Source organism: Trichosurus vulpecula, chromosome 3, assembly GCF_011100635.1.
Source record: "Trichosurus vulpecula isolate mTriVul1 chromosome 3, mTriVul1.pri, whole genome shotgun sequence".
In the NCBI taxonomy this organism is placed as follows: domain Eukaryota; kingdom Metazoa; phylum Chordata; class Mammalia; order Diprotodontia; family Phalangeridae; genus Trichosurus; species Trichosurus vulpecula.
The window spans coordinates 300,700,728-300,721,860 of record NC_050575.1 but is presented as its reverse complement, the minus strand read 5'-3'; the positions used below and the strand labels follow the sequence as shown (position 1 = coordinate 300,721,860).

The window sequence follows — 21,133 nt, the reverse complement described above, 5'->3', positions numbered from 1 at the left end:
TGGAAGTACCATATAAATGTATTATTATTAATATAAATGTGAAGTCCTACGCTTGCATTCCAAAAATAAGCTTTGCAGAATGGCTGGGCATGGTTCCTATGGAAACAAGGTCTGGGTGTTTTAGTGGACTGCATACGCAACATGAAGGAACAATGTGTCATGGCTGCTCCCAAAGCTAAAGATGTCTCAGCCTTGATGGATAATGCAGAAGTGTATTATCAGAATCCTTGTGGATAGGATGAAGACTCCCTAAGGGAAAGGAGGGTGGGGATAAGCGTTTATATAGCTCCCACGAGAATGTGCTAAATGCTTTTTACAAATATCTCTTTGTAATACATTGTTTTAATTTTTAAGCTAGTATTTCATTTAGGATTTTTGCATCCATATTCATTAATGAAATTGGTCTATAATTTTCTTTCTCTGTTTTTACTCTTCCTGGTTTAGGTATCAGTATCATATTTGTTTCATAAAAGGAGTTTGGTAGGATCCCCTCTTTGCCTATTATTTAAAATAATTTATTTAATATTGGAATTTGTTGATCTTTAAATGTTTGATAGAATTAACTTGTAAATCCCTCTGGTCCTGAGGCTTTTTTCTTAGGGAGATGGCCTGTTCAATTTCTTTTTCTAAAATAGGTCTATTTAGATATTGTTTCTTCTTCTGCTAATCTAGGCAATTTATATTTTTGTAAATATTCCTCCATTTTACTTAAATTGTTAAATTTATTGGCATATAATTAGGGAAAGTAACTCCTTGTAACAGCTTTAACCTTCACTGGTGGTATATTCACCCCTTTCTTTTTTAATACTAGTGATCTAGTTTTCTCTCTTTTTAAAAAAAATCAAATTAACCAAAAATTTTATCTATTTTATTGTTTTTTTTTTCATAAAACTGACTCCTAGTTTTGTTTATTAATCCAATGGTTTTTTTACACTCAATTCTATGAATCTCACCTTTAATTTTTATGATTTCCAAATTAGTATTTAATAGGAGATTTTTAGTTTGTTCTTTTTCTAGTTTTTAAAATTGCACACCCAATTCACTGGTCTGCTCTTTCTCTATTTTATTGATGTAAGCATTTAAAGATATAAATTTTCCTCTGATCACGGCTGTTACTGTATCTCATAGGTTTTGATATGTCTCATTATTGTCATTCTCTTCAATGAGATTATGTGCTTTGTTCTTTAACCCACTCATGCTTTAAGATTATGTTGTTTAATCTCCAATTAATTTGTAACTTATGTTTCCATGGTCTCTAACTAAATTTTTATTGCATTGTGATCTGAAAAGGATACTTTTAACATTTCTGCTTTTCTCCTTTTAAATAATTTTTATGTCCTAACATATGGTCAGTCTTTGTAAATGTACCATAAACTGCTGAGAAAAAGGTGTATTCCTTTTTATCTCTATTCAGTTTTCTCCAGATATCTATCATATCTAGCTTATCTAAAATTCTAGGGGCAGCTAGGTGGCACAGTGAGTAGATCACCGGCCCTGGAGTAAGGAGGACCTGAGTTCAAATCCAGCCTCAGACACTTGACACACTTACTAGCTGTGTGACCTTGGGCAAGTCACTTAACCCCAATTGCCCTGCTTTCCCCCCTCCAAAAAACAAACAAGCAAAAAAAAAACAAAATAAAAAAATAAAAATAAAATTCTATTCACTTCCTTGACTTCTTATTTACTTATTATTTTTGGTGAGATTGATATAGTTCTGAGAGGGGAAGTCCCCTCTATTATTAAAGTCCTCTACTATTACAGTGCTACTATCTATTTCTACTTGTAATTCATTTTTCTTTTAAAAATTTAGATGGTATAGTATTTGATGCATTTAGATTTAGTATTGATAATATTTTATTGTCTGTGGTACCTTTTATCAAAATGTAGTTACTCTGTTTATCTCTTTTAATTAAGTCTATTTTAGTTTTAACTATGAAATCATGATTGCTACCCCTGCTTGCTTTTGCTTTTTTTTTTTTTGCAACAGCTGAAACATAATAAATTCTACTTCAGCCATTTATTTTAACTGAGTGTATCTATTTTTAAATGTTTCCTGTAAACCACATATTGTCAGATTCTGATTTTTAATCCATTCTACTATTTAATCCATTCTGTTTTATGGGTGAGTTCATCCCATTCACATTCAAAGTTATAATTACTCTTTGTGAATGTTCCTCCATCTTATTTTTACTCAGTATTGTCCTTCTCAGCTTCTCTTCTTACCCAATCCCAGTTACTTTATCTGTCCCCCTTACCCACCTATTCCTTATTCTACCCACCCCTCTAAGAGTCCCTCCCTTATCTTCTTCTCACCCCTCCTAAATCTTAATCTACACAGCCTTCTAAAAGTCCCTCCCCCACAGTGTCCCCCTGGCCCCTCACCTCTCTACCACTCCAGAAGACTTCTACACTCCTCCAGATGGACCTATTGTTTCCTCATCAATCCATATCCCATAAGAGTAAGGTTCCAACATTACCAGCCCTCCATCCCAACCTGCTTCCTCTGTATCTTCCTTTCATGCCCCATATTTATAGGCTTTCTGGAGAAGATAGGATTTTAGCTGTGGCTTAAAGGAAGCCGGGAAAGCTAGTAGGTAGAGACGAGGAGGGAGTGTTCCAGACATGAGGGACAGCCAGAGAAAATGCCCAGAACTGATAGAGTATCTTGTTCTTGGAAGAACCAGGAGGCCAATGTTAGTGGATTGCAGAGGGTATGTCAGCTGTAAGTAGGAGGGGACTAGATTATGAAGGGCTTTGAATACCAAACAGAGCACTTTGTGTTTATTCCTGGAGGTGACAAGTAGCCATTGGAGTTTATTGAGTGATGGTGGTGGTAGGCTGTAACATGATCAGACCTGAGCTTAGTGGCTGAATGTAGAATGTATTGGAATGGGGAAAGACTTGAGGTAGGCAGACCCACCAATAGGTTTTTGCAATAGTCCAGGTAGGATGTGATGAGGGCCTGCACCAGAGTGGGGGCAGCATCAGAAAAGGGAGAGATATTGAGATATTAGAGAGATAGTGCAAAGATGAAATTGACTCATCTTGGTACCAGATTAGATATGGGGAGAAATAGTGAGGAGACCAGGATGATTTCTAGGTTGGGAGCCTGAGGGACTGGGAGGCTGGTGTTACCCTCAACAGTAATAAGGAAGGTAGGAGGGGTGAAAGATAATGAGTTCCATTTTGGACATATTGTGTTCAAGATGTCTATTGAATATAACACCTTGAGGTGTCTGAGAGGCAGTTGGAGGTGTGATATTGGAGGTCAGCAGAGTTTGGGGCAGGATCGCTAGATTTGATAATCATCAGCATAGGGATGTTAAATCCATAGGAATATGATGAGATCACCAAGTATAGTATAGAGAAAAGAAGAGGACTCAGGACAGAATCCTGAGAGACACCTGCCATTAGAGAGAATCCAGCACAGGAGACAGGGATGGTCTGATAGGGGGGAGGAGAACCAGAAGAGAGTGGTGTCCCAAAAACTTAGAGAAAAGAGAGTGTCAGGGAGGAGAGAGAGATAAACAGTGTCCAAGGCTTGCAGAGAGGTGGAGGAGAATGTGGACAGAGAAAAGGTCATTACATTTGGCAACTAAAAGATCACTGATCACAACTGAAAAGTTTTCTTTCTTCCTCAAAATTTCTCAGAACAATGTCTCACAACTTCTATTTTTCTAAATGCATACAACTGTTTTTTTTTCTACCAACAACCTCCACTCCTACCTCCCAGAAAGAAAGCTACTTGAGGACTGGACCATGCGGTTGTTGTGTCCCTAGCATCTCACATTTAGAAATATAATAGCTTACATTTCTATATTTGTTTAAGCTTCACAAGGTGCCTTAACATATTTTATATTCCATTAGATTTTGAGCTCCTTGAGGGCAGGGACTGTCTTTTGCCTTTTTGTATCTCCAGCATTTAGTATAGTGCCTGACATATAGTAGGTGCTTAATAAATACTTATTGATTGACACTGAATTCAAATATGGCCTCAGATTTTTTTTTTAACCTATCTAATCCTGGGTGAGTCACAACCTTTGCTGCTTGCCTAATTTTCATCTGCAAAATGAGACTAGGGTTGTAATGAGGATACATGAGGTAATATTTATAAAATGTCAGGATCCAAGACCACCTCTCTCTTTGTTTTTCAGAGCTAAGGCCCAGCAAGGAAACTGTGCTTGACATAACAACAATCCTTTGTGTGTGGGATGAACTTTGCTGCACCTAAATCCCAGAACCATGGTCCCTGAGCTCCGGCAAGCACCAAGAGGCCCAGACGTGAAGCCCCACTCTGAATGGACTTTCTGTCACTAGACAACCTTGCCTCACTGTTGCTACACTACACTGGCTGATTCTTTATCTAGCCACAAATGTATAAATCAAGGTTTAGCCCCAATGCCTGGAGTCTCCTACTAAAGGAGGCTCCGACACATGTCTAATTTCTCTGCCCTGATGGAATAAAGAAAGCTTTTTGCTTTTAACCTGTGTGAGCTCTTTGGTGTTTTTGGACTTAACAGTGGTTGCAAAACCTCCCCTTACTCTTTGTTCATTGGTGAGCGGAGTTGATAAAAGCCTTATGTGCATTTCAGTTATGAGCACCGACTGTCAGACCATCTCTGGGGCGTTGTGTTCAAGTCTGGGAATCACACTTTTCAGGAAGGACAAGATGAAGGGACTGGACACCATCTGAGATCTACCCAAGGACCTGAAGATCCTTGGCCTGGAGAAGAGGAGGCCTGGGGAGGACATGACAGCCTCTGCCTCTGCCCGGACCTGAGGGCCAAACGTGGGGCAACGAGTGGAAGTTCTAGGAGAGGAAGATTGTGGCTCTTCCCAAGGAAGAACAGCGAAGTAGGGAAAGTGGGGGGTGCCCCCTCATCGGAGGCTGTCAAGTGACTGCTAGATGGCTGTGCCCTGTGCTGGAAGGGGAGGCCTGGCCCAGGTACAGGCTGGACAGGACCTCCTCTGCTCCGAGACCCTGTGGTTCTAAATGGCGCTGTCTCCTGATGCCTTTTCTATGGGCAGAGACACTGCAGTTTGCCATTTCCTCCTCCGGCTCATTTTACTGATGAAGAACTGAGGCAAACAGGGCTGAGTGTCTCGCCCAGGGTCGCAGCTAGTGAGGGTCTGGGGCCGAATTTGAACTTAGGAAAGTGAGTCTTCCTGACTCCACTGCACCATTTCCACCTCCATCATCTCTCTCTTTCTCTGTCTCTCTCCACACACACACACACACACACACACTCACACTCACACTCACACTCCACTACAAGCACATTAGACCGTAAGCCCCCCCGCAGGCAGGGGCCCCCCGCCCCCCCCCAGGCCCCCCCTCGCGTTCCCCTGCAGCGCCCCCTGCGGCTGCCCGGCCGCCTCGCTCGCTGGCCCTTGGGGGCTGGGAGGCCGCCCGGCCCCTTCCCTCCCTCCCTCGCTCCGCCCCCGCCCTCCCGCTCCCCAGCGGCCCGTGACTCATGGCGGAGGCGGCTCCGACGACAGCAGCCCAGCGCAGGGAGGCGGGGGAGGAGACGACGGCGGCGGCTGGGTCGGGGGGAGACGAGCGGGGCGGGCTCCGCGGCAGAGGCGGCGGCGGCTGCAGAGGCGAGCGGACGTGCGCCGAGCGGGCTCCGCGAGCACGAGCCGAGGCCAGAGCCGGAGCCGGACCCAGGGCAGGCGGCAGGGCGGCGGCGGCGGCGAGTCGGGAGTCCCGGGCAGCGGCAGCGGCAGCGGACGACAACATGGGCGGTGGGCCGTGGGGCGCGCGCAGGGCGCTGGCGGCCGCGCTCCTGGTCGCCTCGGTGCTGAGCGCGGCGCTGCTGGCCCGCGGGGAGCTCCCGGGCCCCGACACGCAGGAGCGGGAGCGGCAGCAGCAGCTGCAGGAGCAGCAGCCCCAGGGTGAGTGACCTCCCGGCCGGCGCGGCCCGGCGTGCGTGTGCGCATCCGCGGTCCGGAGACTGCACGGGCGCTCGAGCCCGGAGCCCACGGCCACGCACGACATGGCCACGGCTCCCGGGCAGCACACTGCTCCGCAGCCTCAGCCGGACACACGCGTGTGCACACAGCTCACGCGCAGCATTCACGCACATGCTCCATGGCTCCCAGACAATACACTCACCCGCAGCCCCTTGCCAGACACATGCATGTGCATACACAGCTCACACGCAGTACACTCACACAACATTCACGCACGACATGCCCACGGCTCTCGGACAGCACACTCACCTGTAGCCCCGTGCCAGACACATGCGTGTGTGTGCACACAGCTCACACGCAGTACACGCACACTACATACCCCACGGGTCCCATACAATACACTCATCTTCAGCCCCATGCCAGACACATGCGTGCGCATACACAGCTCACACGCAGTACACGCACAACATACCCCACGGCTCCCAGACAGCTCATTCATCTTCAGCCCCACTCCAGACATATGCGTGTGCACACACAGCTCACACGCAATATTCACGCACAACATACCCCATGTCTCCTAGGCAGCACAATCTGCAGTCCCACGCCAGATACATGCATGTGCGTACACAGCTCACACACAGCATTCACGCGGAAAACATACCCAGCGCCCCCCTCCACACATACTCAACACACACATCTTCAGTCATACGACTGCATGAATCCCTGACACGCAGAATGCACAGCTCACGCACGTCACACACCGTGCCCCCTAACAACACACATGCCCACCGCGTAGACATCTGCAGTCATGCGCCAGAACGCACCGATCACACATGACATTCAATGACGCACAGCAGAGAGACACCTTTTTAAAAAATTCATTTTTAAATTTTGAGTTCCGAATTGTCTGCGTCCCTCCAGCCCCTCCCCCACCCCTTGAGAAGGCAAGCAGTATGATGCCCGTTATCCGTGCAAAGTCCTACAGAATGCTCCCTTATTAGCCACAGCATACATACAGACAGACAGAGAGACATACACCTGAAATCGCACGCCATCCACGAGCATGTGCGCACAGCATTCAGACACAGCAGACACGCACCGCCTCCCCCCCAGACGCATCTGCAGTCATACACTGGCTGCCTGCGCACCTTCGTGGACATACACCCTACACAGAACGTTCAGACACACGGACAACACGCATGCACACGCGCGCATTCCGTCCTTTCTTCCTTCCCTCTCTCCCTCTTCCCCCCTCTCCCTCCTTTCTCTTGTTCTTCCATGGGTGTTTCTCCCCCTTTCCTGGCTTTCTTCTTCCCCAGGCTGGACTTCCTGACTCCCTCCGCATCCCCAGTTCTCTTAAGGCGTTTGGATTTTGCTCTTTGTTCTCAACCGCATCCCACCCCACCCTACTCTTGTTCTCAGTTATCCCCCCTTTTAAGCCTTGGTGAAAAATCAGGTACTGAATTTCCCCCTTTCCCTGGAGAAAAAAGCATCAGCACGTTTGAAATCTCGTTAGATGATAGAATGTCACCCCTCCCCCAAAAAGCAAAGAACAAAACCCCCCACAAACCCCACCTACAAACAAAAAAATCTTCTATACTAGATTGAAGAAAAAGAATAAAAAACAAATCCCTGCTTTTCTCTCTCTCTCCTTCCCATGTTGGCTGTATGCTTGTCTTTATATGCTTTGTGGATGTAAAAAAAGGAGTGCAATTTACCAGGTAAGAATACCAGTAAGGTGTTGTAGATTCTCTCTCCATCACTCTCCCCCTCCACCCCCTCCTCTTCAGGATTGTTTATTATTGTATAATTGATAATAATACCAGCCAACATTTGTATTGCCTCTATTAGGTCTTTTGATTGACAAATTAAAATTTTGTATGTAAAATAGGTGCGATTTATCCATAGAGACTGAAAAAGGATAAGTGCTTGGCTCATAACCTTGTATCTTAAGAGGCAGAATTGGAACTATCCAGGTGTTATACCTAATTGCCTTAATTTTGGGAGGAATTAGAAGGGAACATTACGTCCTCCTCCAGGCATCCTGTCTGCCCCCATGAGAAATCAATTGTTCCTCGTCCACCTTGTACATCCGCCCACCATCAGGATGGAGTGATGGTGACGCAGTAGAAAGGAGCTGGGAGATGAGAAGCTTTTAAGAGTCAGATACCCCAGAGCTGACAAAAGCAGCAGGATTTCTGGGTGTTGCAAATTGTGCTGTGACGACGATCGTATAGATTCTTGGAAGAAGAATTTGGGGACACTCCAGATGCTTCTTGAATCCTGTATTGTAGAAGAGATGAAGTTAAATGGGTGAATGGGGGGAGGGGAGATTACCAACATCCTGGGCTTCTGGTACCCAGTAAGAGTTCCATCATCATCATCATCGTCATATACATATATCGTGGTCACCACTTCACACTTAAAATTTACAATTAGTAATCTTACAATTAGCATCTCATTAGATCCTCACAACAACCCTGGCAAGTAATTGCAGTTATTATCCACATTTTACAGTTGAGGAAACTGAGGCAAACAGGTTAAGTGACTTGCCCAGATCACACAGCTAATAATAATAGCCAACATACAGTGCCTGGTGCTGTGCCAAAGCACTATACAATTACTATCTCATTTGGTCCTCACAGCAACCCTGGGATGTGGGTTCTATTATTATCGTCATCACCCCCATTTTACAGATGGGGAAACTGAGACAAACAGTGGTTAAGGGCTTTACTTAGGCTCACGCAGTAAGAATCTGGGGCTGGATTTCAATTCAGGTCTTCCTGATTCCAGGCTCAGTTCTCTATCCCCTGTACTGCCTCCAGGGCTTTGGTTTTACCCAGTATGATGGGGAATAGGAATCTCAATGGTACATAAAGACAGCCTCTGGGTGAAGAAACTCCTTCCACCGAGGCAGGTTGGCACCCTCTTTTCAACTTAATTAATACTGTTAATTAAATTAATAAATAATACAATAAATAAAAATAATAGTAAGAACAGGGAGCATTTAAGTGACTCGCTGAGGTTCACACAGCCAACATATGTGAGAGATGGAATTTAAACCCAGCTTGTCCACACTGCCTTTCATTATTATGAAGAGTCGCTAAGTACCGTGAGGGGTGACTCTGCAGTCTATGTGGTATTCATTCAATCCCAGAATTCCATATGAATGCTCCTTGACAATACTGAATGGTGGTGGAGAGCCACCTAAGTCCTTCTTGTCTTGAAATGTAAGACAACAAAAGTCACCTTTCTCCCCTCCTGAGCCATAGCCACCCCAGAGTATATAGTTCCCTACCCCTGGGACATTCATTAAAACTTGTCAAAAACTCTGCCAATAATAGCTCCTTTTTTTTGCATAAACTTTAAAAATGCTTTTGTTAAATATTTCCCAATTACATTAAAATTTTTTTTAACATTCATTTTAAAAAAATTTTGAGTCTCAAATTTTTTCCCTCTGACCCCTCCCCCCTCCCCTTGAGAAGGCAAGCTGTATGACTTCTTATGTATATGAAGTCATTTGGCACAAACTTTTACCATTTTCTCCAAAGTGCTTGCACATGGTTTTAATTCGTTGCTTAGAAGACCCATCCAGTTAGTCAGACAACATTTGGATCTTTGATGTCCTAACCCAATGAATTAGCAATTATTTATTAAGTACTCACTAGATTCTGAGTACTGTGCTAAGCCCTGGAGAATGAGGAAGATAAAACATAGATAAATAGTTCCATACTAGAGAGGGTAACCCTAACCCTAACCCTGACCCTTACCTTTAAGTGACTTGCTCTTGATGGGCAAGAGGTTTGCAATCCACATCTTTCTGTTTTGCTAGGCATGCTTCTGTCTGCTAAACCGTGCTACCTCTTATCTTGTACAAAATAGGTGCTTAATAATTGTTTGTTGAATTGATTTGAATTGCATGAATGAATTGTGAGGCCCAGAGGGATCACTTGGTATCAGTAGTTCCATCGGGGCTCACTTATGGTCTTCCAGTGTAATTCGTCAATTCTGGATTCTGGCAAAGACTGTTCAAGACCGCTATTTTTATTTCTTTATTACCTTTATTTGTCATCATTTTATAATTTTATTTGAATGGGGGAAGTCATTGGCACTAGGCAGGGAAAAAGGATATACTGTTAAGATCTTTACCTGCCCACCCCTCAGTGCAGGCACTGATGAATGGGGAAGTAACCCACTGGTTAGGTGGGGCCTGGATAAGACACAATTTATGTAATTGAGAGTATATTGTATGCTCCTGTTGTGAATAGAATCGAATCGACCTACAGGCAGGAATGGATGAATGAATCAGTGCGTGAAAATCATTCAGTAAGAGCTCATAATGTGTTATCTTTTTTTTTAATATTTTTTTTGAGGGGAGAAAGCAGGACAGTTGGGGTTAAGTGACTTGCCCAAGGTCACACAGCTAGTAAGTGTGTCAAGTGTCTGAGGCCAGATTTGAACTCAGGTCCTCCTGACTCCAGGGCCAGTGCTCTACTCACTGTGCCACCTAGCTACCCCAATTTAATAAGTATCAAAAACAGGATTTGAACCCAGGTCTCCTGACTCAAAGGGCTCTCCTTTATGCCCTGCTGCCTTTCTATCGCTATTGGTCCACTTAAACACTAGTCATCATATTATTTGACTTTTTTTTAATAATCCTCGCTGTGTCTCTATAACAGGGGAAAACAAAACCTAACCCAAGTAAATTTATACCAAGAGAAAATACTTGAGGCATGGCAGAATCTTAGGATTGTGAGAAGGTGAGGAAAGCCTTGGTAATTCATAGAATCATCAGAATCATCATTAGCTCAGATTTTGCTTAGCTCTGCTCTAGAATGTGCTAAACCCTTGTCTTTAACTGAGGACTTAGCTTTCAGCAAAGCAAGTATGAATGGAGAGCTAAACTGTTTCCCAGAGCGTATTATTAAATGGCTAGATTTGAACATTTTTGGAAAGGAAATGGGTGATCACCAAGAGCCAACATGGCTTCATCAAGACCAAGACATATTAGACTAAACTCATTTCCTTTAGTGATGGAGTAACTAGGAGATTGGCCTAACCGGATTTCAGCAGAGCACTTAACAGAATTCTCCTGTGCTATCCTCGTGGGTGAGATAAAGAAATGTAAACCAAATGATACTGAGAGCATTTAGAATTGGTTAAATGACTAGACCTACAGAGTAGTTATTAATGGATTGACTATGCCAGGTTGTGGGAAGGCCTCTAGTGGAGTGCCCAAAGATCTGTCTTTGGCTCCTACTTCCCATTTTTATCAGTGACCTGGATGAAGGCATAGAAGGCATCCTTACCAGATTTGCAGATGACACAGAGCTGAGAGAATGTCTAATGTACTGGATCACAGAGTCAAGACCCAAAAAGATTTTCATGGGTTTGAATGATAGGCTGAATCTAATAAGATAATATTTAACAGAGGAAAAGATAAAAGATAAAGATTTAGCTTTGGGTTCCAAAAAATCAAAGTAGCAAATATAAGACAGTGGAGTTTGTGGCCAGATGGCAGTTTGTATGAAAATGTAAAAGGACATTAACAGACTGGAAATTTAGTCTAAGTAGCTGGCCATGGTAGCCATAAAGCTAATGATGGTCTTAAGCTGCATTAAGAGGTACCTACATGGCCTCCAGAATGAGGAAGGTGGTTCTCCCGTTATCCTATGCCCTGGGCAGACCACAAAAAGAGTATTATGTTCAGTTCTGGTCATCAAAGTTTTTCCTTTTCAAAAAGAATATTTGACATTTTCTGAATATGTTCCTTCCTGTGCTGGATGTCCCATTTCAAGAAGGATATTTACAAGCCAGACAGAGCCTAGAGGTGGTTCACCAGAGTTTGTGGAGATTAGAGGCTTCTCTGATAGGAAGGGTAACAGAAGGAATTAGAGATTTGACCTTGAAGAAGAAAAGACTCAGGGGGGACCTGACAGTTAGGTTTGTGTGTTTGAACAGGTGTCATGGGAAAGAGAACCTCACAGGGCAAGATTGGGAGCAGTGAATTAGTGGAAGTCACGTAACAGATTTAGAATCAGTTTGAGGAAAGACTTCCTAACATTCAGAATTATGGAAAAGTAAAGTTGGCTGCCTTCAAAGGGAGCTGGTTACTCATCACTGGAGGTCCTCAGGCAGAAGCTGGATAACCTCTTGTCAGGGATGGCACAGTGAAGGGGATTCTTGAAAGTCTCAGAACCCAACCTCATTGTCCAGTCTTGGGGGCCTTCGGCCTTATTCTTTCTGTGGCCTGTAAACTGGTCAAAAGATGATTGATGGTAATTTTGAAGTTAGTTAGTGCCCCTCATTTGTTTATTTGTGATGTTTATAGGAGATTCTCAGGTATCTGAATGCTTTAATGAGCATCAGAGGAAGAAGTCACACCCTGCTGTTACAGCCTCCCTAGTGACACACTCTCATATGTGTTTTAGCCTTGCAAATGATAAAAGCCTTTAGGACCTAAAAGGGGGTTGCCCATTAATGGGGAAGCATTCTCAGTAGCTCCGTACACACTCACACACACACACATACACACCGCATTATTTTAGAGGAAATTCTCTCATTATCCCTACCATTAGTCAGACCCTGCTTGGGGCATCCTCTCCCCCTGCTCTGTAACTGATACAGCTAGGTGGCAAAGTGGATAGAGTGCTGGACCTGGATTCAGGAAGACCTGAGATAAAATCCTACCTTAGATACTTACTGCCTGTGTGACCTTGGGCAAATCATTTAACCTCTTCCTCAGTTCTCATCTGTAAAATGGCTATAAATAATAGCTCCTACTTCCCAGGATGGTGGTTGTGAGGATAAGATTGGTAAAGCAGTTTGCAAAAGTCAATTAAATGGTAGCTGTTACTATTCACTGAAGGAGAATTTGAAGAAGATTTCCACAGAAGTACCACAGAAAGGAAGACAGAAATGAGGTTGGTGACTAAAGGTGAAAAGAATTGATTCTGTTGGAGAAAAATGTAGCCAGCAGCCATCTGTGCTCAGTCTTAAGCTACAGAATCTGGGATTTAGGAGAGATACAAAGAAGCATTTCCTGATGGCAGTTTTTAATAGCTGAAGGAGTCCTTGGAGTCTTCTCTTGAAGATTTTTACTCTCAAAACTGTGATTGAATAGATTTTTATTTCTCATGGATAGATTTGGTATTTTTTGTGTCCTGGAAGCAATATGTTTAACATATATTTAAAAAAATAATATTTTATTATTTTCCCCCAATTACATATAAGAACAATTTTGACATTTGTTTTTTAAAATTTTGAGTTCCAAATTCTCTCCCTCCTTCCCTCCCCCTTCCCCTCCCTGAGAGGGTAAGCAGTTTGATACAGGGTACATGTATGCAATCATGTAAAACATTATTTACATGATACTCAAAACATCTTTGTTAATGAAATAGATGTAAGATGGGACTTGGTCATGTCTTGAAACAAGTGCTGGACTTGGGGGCAAAGGAGCTGGGTTTGAGTCCCCTATTTTTCACTTTCTTAGCTATGTGAATTTTAACAAATTCCTTTAACTTTTCGTTGCCTCTGTTCCCCTTTCTGACTCTTTTCCTCATAGGGCTGTTGTAAGAAATAAGTATAATAATGTCTTGCTATAAAGAGCTACAAAATATAAGCTCTTATTATTACCCCTCTTCTGAAATTATTGATTTAAATGTTGGATGAGCCACTTTCTTTGGACTCATTAGCTCTACTGTACTTGGCCTTTATGCTGAGTTTACCAAAAGAAAGTTGTTTGCATACAGAGCAGGCCCCTACCTAGAGAAACTGGGGTTTGAATCTTCACTCTGCTGTGGACTACAAGTATGTGACTCCAGTAAGTCACTTCTTTGAACCTCTGTTTCTCCCTATGGAAAATGAGAGGGATTGTTTGCTGATAGCAGCAGTAAGTCACTGGCATATGAAGGCAGGGTAGGGAATCTCTCCCTCTAGAACTCGAGTCTTGGCTTTGTACTTGCCCCTTTCCAATTGCCCTGCGAAGAGGGTGTTAGACCTGGAGTCAGGTAGACGTGTGGTCAAATTCTACCCTTAGATACTAGCTGTGTGACTCTAGGCGAGTCACTTGACAGCTCTCAGCCTCCATCTTCTCATCTGTAAAATGGGAATGATACTGGCACCTGCCTCCCATGGTTTTTTGGTGAGATTCAAATGAGACCATATGTAAACACGACATTATTCCCAGATTTATTCCAGTGGGGCAGATAGACACTGGAAATTCAGAACTCCGCACCAGCTCCATAGATCTCTGCATACAATAGGAGGTAAATGCTGACTGACTAGCTGTTTGTGGAGGCATCCGTAACCATGAGGGCTTTACGTTTTGGTGAAGTGTGTCTTTGTGAGCATGAAATGCTCCTCTGATCCATGTGATTTAGAGCTGTCCTAGCCCAAGGGAAACCCTTTCTTGCCTGCACTCTCATTTGTGTTCAGTTTAGCCTCTTCGGACGCCCATACCACCCAGCTCCAGGTCTTTATCTTCCTTTCCCTTCCTGATCTCATCCGTTCCCATGTATCGTTTGTCCCTTCTCTACAGGTGATCTCAAATCTCTCTCTCTCTCTCTCCTATAAGAGTCCTGTATTGTAAACTAATTGTTATGCATCTTCATCTTAATGTTCCATTGGAAACTCAAATGCATCATCATCTTCCCCTCCAAATTGCTGTTCCTCCTCTAACTGTCGGCGGCCGGACGGGTGTGCCCCACAATAGCACCCCGTTCTCCCCGACTACCGCCTCACACTCACCCTGCCCACGGGTCTTTGGACGTCTCCGGCTCCTCCCGGGGGACGCGAGAGGAGAATCACCAGGCAGCTACCGGAATGCGACAAGCAGTTTTATTGCAATGGCGTACCAGAAATCTTACACAAAATCCCACTGACCCTCTCTGGGGTGCTCCTTATATTGGGAGTTTCGGGTTAGCTCCTCCCCAGTTCCTCCCCGAAGGTGGAGCCCTTCCAGTTGGAGCCGCCCCGGTACTGACGTAACAGAAGCCACACAGGCACTGCTGCGTCAGCAGGTCCAGACTCCCTGGCGTCTCACTACCCTTTCAGGAGGCCCAGGTCCAGAGCGCCCCTAACAACTCCCCCTTTTTGTTTAATGACATCGGCTTTTACAGCTTCTAAGGAGCGGTGCAAAACCCCAATCATACAGGAAATCAAGCAGGGCAGGAACAGACAGATAAGAAAGGCTAGTATGAGAACAAGTCCTCCAATGGAGGCCCATTGGAGCAACTGGTGGACACTGAGAGTGTCCCACCAGGCCTTAGCGTTGGTATAGTTCTCTTCCCAGTCGCCATTGAATTGTATAGTGGCATTCTGTATGGCCACAATGACCTCATCTAGCATATGCAGTTCAGTTGTGAAATTAGTGGCAGTGTTATAAGAAGTGTCTCTAATTGTGCATACTGGGAGGCATTGTAGGGAATAGGGGTTACACAGAGATTCGGGGTAATGGCCCAGTGCGTAGGATTCACTGCCAGGGGTGGCAAGATGGCAGGAGCAGATGTGGATGGGGTCGCCAACTGGATCATGGCAAGCAGGCAGCTAAGGGCATTGTTCAAGGCAGCCCTCCTTCTCTGGACGGTCCTGTTTTTCCGCCGTGGCCTCCGTTCCCTGGGGCGTCGACGGGGGCGCAACCTCACAGACCCGGCGGATGGGCACCCAGATTTGTTCTCCTGTGGCATCTGTGGAGACACAAAGATACCCTCTCCCTCCAATTACGACCCTCCCCAGCCCGTGCCACACCCCTTTCTCATCTTTCCACCAGACTGGGCTGCCTTGAAGGCATGCAGTTGGCGGCGGTGTCTCCTTTTGGCCCGGCTCCTGTCTTTCACACTGGCCTCCAGCATAATATTTTAGCGCAGGCGTGAGGCCATCATCACGAAATCGTAAAAAATAAAAAATTGGCAGTAATAAAAAATGGGCAGTAAAGGTAGCTGTAGCGAGCTGCGCATGGGTCAGCCTACCCACCACTCCCCCTTTTTGTTTTATGAGAATAGGACTCACATATATAAGGGATTTAATTAAACATCTTTCATCCTCTACGTTAAACTTATCCCAGTGTAAAAGCCAAATATTAGAATCCTTTCCATCTATTGTACATTCAGTTCCTCAGCAAGTCAAGTGCATTGTTTAGGACCTACATAACTCAAACAAGTTCTTTCTCTGGGCTGATGACCTTGCCCGTGCAGAGAGTGCAGAGAGTTTCCAAGGGCCTTGGCAATGTTACAAAATAAGGAGAAGCAACATGGTCTCTAGGAAGGGGTTACACAGAGAACTCTGTGTGCTATCTGTTGCTGTTCCCCTGAGCAAACTTATTCAAGGTCGAGTCTTACCAAAAATTATGCAAAGGAGTGCACAAAACTTTCCTTCATAAAAAATCTCTCTTTCTCAGACAGCTTATAATTCATCCTGATATTATTAATTTCCACCTTCTCCACATAATTAAAAAAAAGGAAAACTAAACTCACCATAGTAAATACTATCTCTAAGCAACAACATCAATAGCTTAATTAATGATCTCACAAATTTCCCAAATGATAGCAAAACAATTAAAGACAAAATTTGGTAATTTAAGATTTCTCAAATTACAATTCGGAACCGAATAACAGTTAGATTATAAAAGAAATTGCGTTTCTAACAACACAGATGATATAGCTGAAAAATTTGAGACGTATAACAAAATATCAAAAAAAACCATAATTATCATCCATTAAAACTTGAAAACCAAGACCAATTAATTTCCATTTTGGTGGCTTCACCGCAGTCAGATATGACCCCAAATTGCTTAAGACAGAGAATCATTCATCTCATTACCAAAACTTCACATTGAAGAAAATCCACATAAAATTAATATAAAGCAATTATTTTTAACTTAAAACAGTTTACATTTAAATAGCATGTATCTTATTACAATTATGCGATCTTTGTAACATCCCTGGGAATGGATTCCACCACCATTCCCTTATTGAACAGCAAACTACAGTAAATAGAATTTTCTTGGGGCTATATAGTTAATAAATTTCTCAATTATTCGAATATGAATTTCTAAGTTCCCTTCACATTTTTCTTGGGAAAGTTTTACAAATAGTTTGCAATCACGTATTATAATTAGATCGGTTTAAAATGTACTGGGCCAGTATTCTAACTACTTCTTTTGCCCTAAGAAATTTGAAACATTGCTAAGAAGGTATAGTCGGTTTCCCTTCCAGGCAGAGGGGGTTGATAATTAATTGAACAGCAATCATAACAACTCATAATAAGCAACATCTTTACCCTAATCAATATTCGTATAAAATTTAATGGAACCCACCCACAAATCTAGGTCAAAAGGTGGGTGACACAATTTCTTTTATCTCTTCAGAACTTAATTGGTTTTTAACACTAAAACAGTAATCCCAAATAACCTAGTTAACAATCTTACAAGTTTCCTAAGTGCTGGCAGAAGTGTTTTAGCTGTGATCTTAACAAGGTAGGGTTAGCAAGGCTGAGAAAGTAACTTAACCAGTTTTACACAATTGTTTTCATTTTGTAGTTTCACCAAAATTCAAATTAAAGATCACTTTGTCTAATCTCATATCTAGTCACTTAAATTTTACAACGTAGGAGAATTTTACTACAATTCAGAAGTACAATAGAAAAATTTCAGATGACATTAACTGCATTCCCAAATCATTACATACATTAGGCTTACCAAGCATAGAGGCTTTTCTTCTCCTCATAGTTGCAGAGCCTGGCTGTGGACTGAAAGGGGGGAAGGTGCTGGGAAGCTGCAGAGTCCAGCACCTGAATTAAAGGTCTAAGGAATTATTGAGGGGTCCCTGAGAGATCTTTACCTTCTTATAGGGGTTGTATTTTAATTTCTACAGTTTCTATGTATTATGATTTAATTTATTTGAGGACTTTTAGGGGAAAGGCACATCAGAATAAAAGGGCCTAAATAAGAAAAAGCAGCTTGTACACAGGGCAATTATTTTGAAAAGAAGCCAACTCTCTATTGTATATTTACGAATCACTTTAAACTTTCCAAGTAGCAAACGTAGGAAAATCACAGCGAGCTAGAAATGTTTTCACCCGGGCGGACTGGGTTATATCTATGGAGATAATTCCTATCCGAAGAAGTATTTTTGTTTCTCAGGACTACAGTAACAGTCAGTAACAGTCCTTTGGGTACACTATGTTCAGATTGGCTTTCACGTTTGGCTTTCATTTCTCTGTTTTGGAAGCTTTAAACCACTTGTTTCAAATTCAAACAGGAATGAGGGTCACTAAATTGCACATAAGGATCTCTGTAGTTGTAGATTGAAAAGTACTTATCAACTCTATAGATTTAATACCGTTATGTCATTAAATATTTTCCAACTTTTTTATCTATACTAGTCTCATGGTGATTCTCATTCACCACACAGGAATTAAAACATCTTTGTATATACTTCTGACATAGAGCTGGAATTCTTAGCCCCCCAAGGAGTCTACGGATTGGAGGGGGATACAGAATATCTTTTGTCTTATAAACTGATTTTTCTTTACAACAGAATCTGCTAAATCAAGATCTTAATGGTTCTAATTTTCTCAAGTAAATTTTACTTCTGTGTTCACTCCTTAAAAACTTTTTTGGAAGTGAGAGCTTTGAATTTGCCAGTCTAAGGTGAGTGGGACTCTGGAAAAGATCCAGTGGTACCATGTCCCTTTCTCCTCATACTGGGAGACTCAGAGTGTCTCTTCCTTATGCATTTTCCAAATTTGCCTTAGTGCCAAATGGTATGAGAAATTCTGACTTTATCTTAAGCATCAAATCAGGAGTAACACATTTCTTTAAATTTCAGGGAAAAGGTCCCCGCCTCCTCTCTTATCTCTCCTCACATCCCAAATTGGCCAGATTTGGGATGAAGAGAGAAAGAAAGAGCATTATTTTCAACAACTATAAACCGTTAAACAAGAAGACATTTTCCTCTCTCCTGCTCTCCCCCCCTGCCCTCCCGCTCCTCTGAAGAGACTGGAGTCAGGGAGGGAGAGAAAGAGACAGTGGACATTACAGGGTGTCAGGTTACACACACACAGAAACACAGATACAGCACACAGACACAGAGACAAAAAACACAGAGAGGATTTTTGAATCCTATGCACAAATTGCTTGGCCCTCTGATGTAACGGAGGCCAGGTGCCATGCTTTATTGGGGTTGTGGAGACCCTGCGTTTAAGATGATCAGAGGCAGATCGCTGGCTGGTCTCTTAAAGAGACAGCTTTCTCTTACTAACTTCTTCAGAAAGTGAGGAGTTGGGGAAGGGGCCAAAGAAGACTTCATTCTTTCCTTCGGACCATATGCTAAGTTGCCTTTTTCTGGTATCTTGTCCTTGGAGTCTACCAAGTGTGCAAATTCCTCCTCTTGCTCTGTTCCGGTAGCCACATCTGTAATTCGGGGAGTGATTGTACACCCCTGATCTTGGCCATCTTGTATATGATTCTTATGAATGTGGCCTGATCCGTGGCTTAAGTTTCTCAGTTTCCATTTCTCTTTCTTTATACTTTTGTGTCACATTCATTGGCTTTGTGTTCAGCATCTCAATCTCTAAGTTCTGCAACTGTTGGTTTAGTAGCTTATTATCTGAACCAACCTTCTCAAGTTCTTTCTGTAATGTCTGATTCCTCAAAGTTAACTCAGTGATCTTCTTTCCAAATTCACCTGACTTTTGTTCAAATTTGTCTTTAAGTTGTTCATGTTCTTCTGGCCTAACATGTTGAGAAAGCTTAGCTTCATAGTTCTCAAGTTCTCTCTTTAACTGCCTAAGTTCAGCCTGTGATTTTTCATATTCCCTTTCCATCTCTACGAACTTTTTTGCTTTCTCATTCACTTCATTTGATAGTAAGCTCTTCATGTTTTCAAATTTTTCCGTAGGGATGGAGAGGGCCAACTTTGTTGCTAACTCCTTTAATTGGCCTTCCATCTCCAAGGCTTTTCTTCCTCTCTTCTCTCGCTCTATTTCAGACATGCTAAATTCTTTCTGTAGTCGCTTATTTTCTTCTCCTAGTCTCCCTTTATCCCTTTTAAATTCCTCTACTAACTTTTCATTTCTTTTGATTTGGTTCTTTAGCCTTCCTGCTTCAGCAGAAGCTCCCTCATATTTTGCTTTCATTTCTTTCAATTGCTCCCTTAGTTCTTCTGTTAATCTGTTATTTCCTGAAGCTGCTTCATTCGTCAAGTGCTCCTTTAGAGCAAGAAAATGAGTCTGCATTTGCTTTATTTTACCTTCTGAATCATACATTCTCTTTTGCACATCTTTTAAAGCATCCTCCAACTGCTTTATCTGGTCATCAGAATCCTCCTTGACTCTTTCACATTCTAATGCCAAAGCTTTGCATACTGCCACCTTATGGGCCAGTTCATTTTGGAGCTTAATCTTATCTTGCTTAACTGAATCACAAAAGGCTCTCAAGGCATCTAACTCTTTCTTTAAAATCTCATTTTCAGAAATGGCAGTTTGACTGGGTAAGGATAGTTCCAATGGTCTTAGCATGGAACGACAGTTTTTGGCTACATGCCCTAACTTGCCACATGAGAAGCATTTAATGCCGTTAAATGGCGCACGGCAAGCGTTCTTCATATGCCCCTCTTTCCCACAGTTGAAGCAAGTAAGCCTCCTTCCATTCCCACCCCACTGTGCCATCAACTGAGTTTGTTTTTCCAGGCATGAAGCCATCATGGTCATAGGGTCTCGGTGTGGCAAATCCATCATTTTTTCAATAATTTGATCAAGGGAGGGATTATGTGGCAGCGATGCAAGCGCTGCACGATATTGCGGTAACAGCCCTCCCTTCACCAACTGCACTATCAGAGGTGGTGCTGCGCCCGTCTTGCCAAAGGTGGCATGGACTACTGTTTTCACCCTGCTAATAAAGTCCAGAGGTGATTCATGATTCCTCTGCTTGAGGGAAGTTAAGGAGACCTTGCTCCCAGGAGTGCCTAATTTTTGGAGGGCCTTAATGTGGCAGGTATTCACTGCCCTCCTCACCAGGTCGTCATAATTTAACTGGTGTTGTAAAGACACATAAGGTCCTTGTCCCAAAATCATGTCTAAGGCATCCTGCTCGTCTGCAATATTATGCTCTGTAATAAACTTCTGCGCTTCCCTACGGACGTAAGCCTTGAAGGCTACTGCCGTGGCGGGCTCAAAAATCGCCTCTGCAACTTCCTGAAAATCGAATGGGGTCCAGGGGAGC

The 21,133-nt window shown here is 43.2% G+C and overlaps 2 protein-coding genes across 4 annotated transcripts in view; both read left to right on the top strand.

Annotated features, from left to right (window-relative positions):
* The window catches only part of POMK (protein O-mannose kinase), a 38,258-nt gene extending 33,786 nt beyond the window's left edge, over positions 1-4,472 (top strand). For both annotated transcript variants that reach the window (XM_036752782.1, XM_036752781.1), the window contains exon 5: positions 4,155-4,472. The gene's annotated coding sequence lies outside the window, so the exon portion shown is untranslated. The remainder of the gene's footprint in view (positions 1-4,154) is intronic.
* Positions 4,473-5,474: 1,002 nt separating this feature from the next.
* Positions 5,475-21,133, top strand: part of HGSNAT (heparan-alpha-glucosaminide N-acetyltransferase) — a 50,354-nt gene continuing 34,695 nt past the window's right edge. Inside the window, exon 1 of one of the 2 annotated variants that reach the window (XM_036749292.1) lies at positions 5,475-5,895. In XM_036749292.1, the coding sequence (XP_036605187.1) occupies positions 5,475-5,895 (421 nt within the window). The remainder of the gene's footprint in view (positions 5,896-21,133) is intronic. The other variant, XM_036749293.1, reaches the window with a different exon arrangement.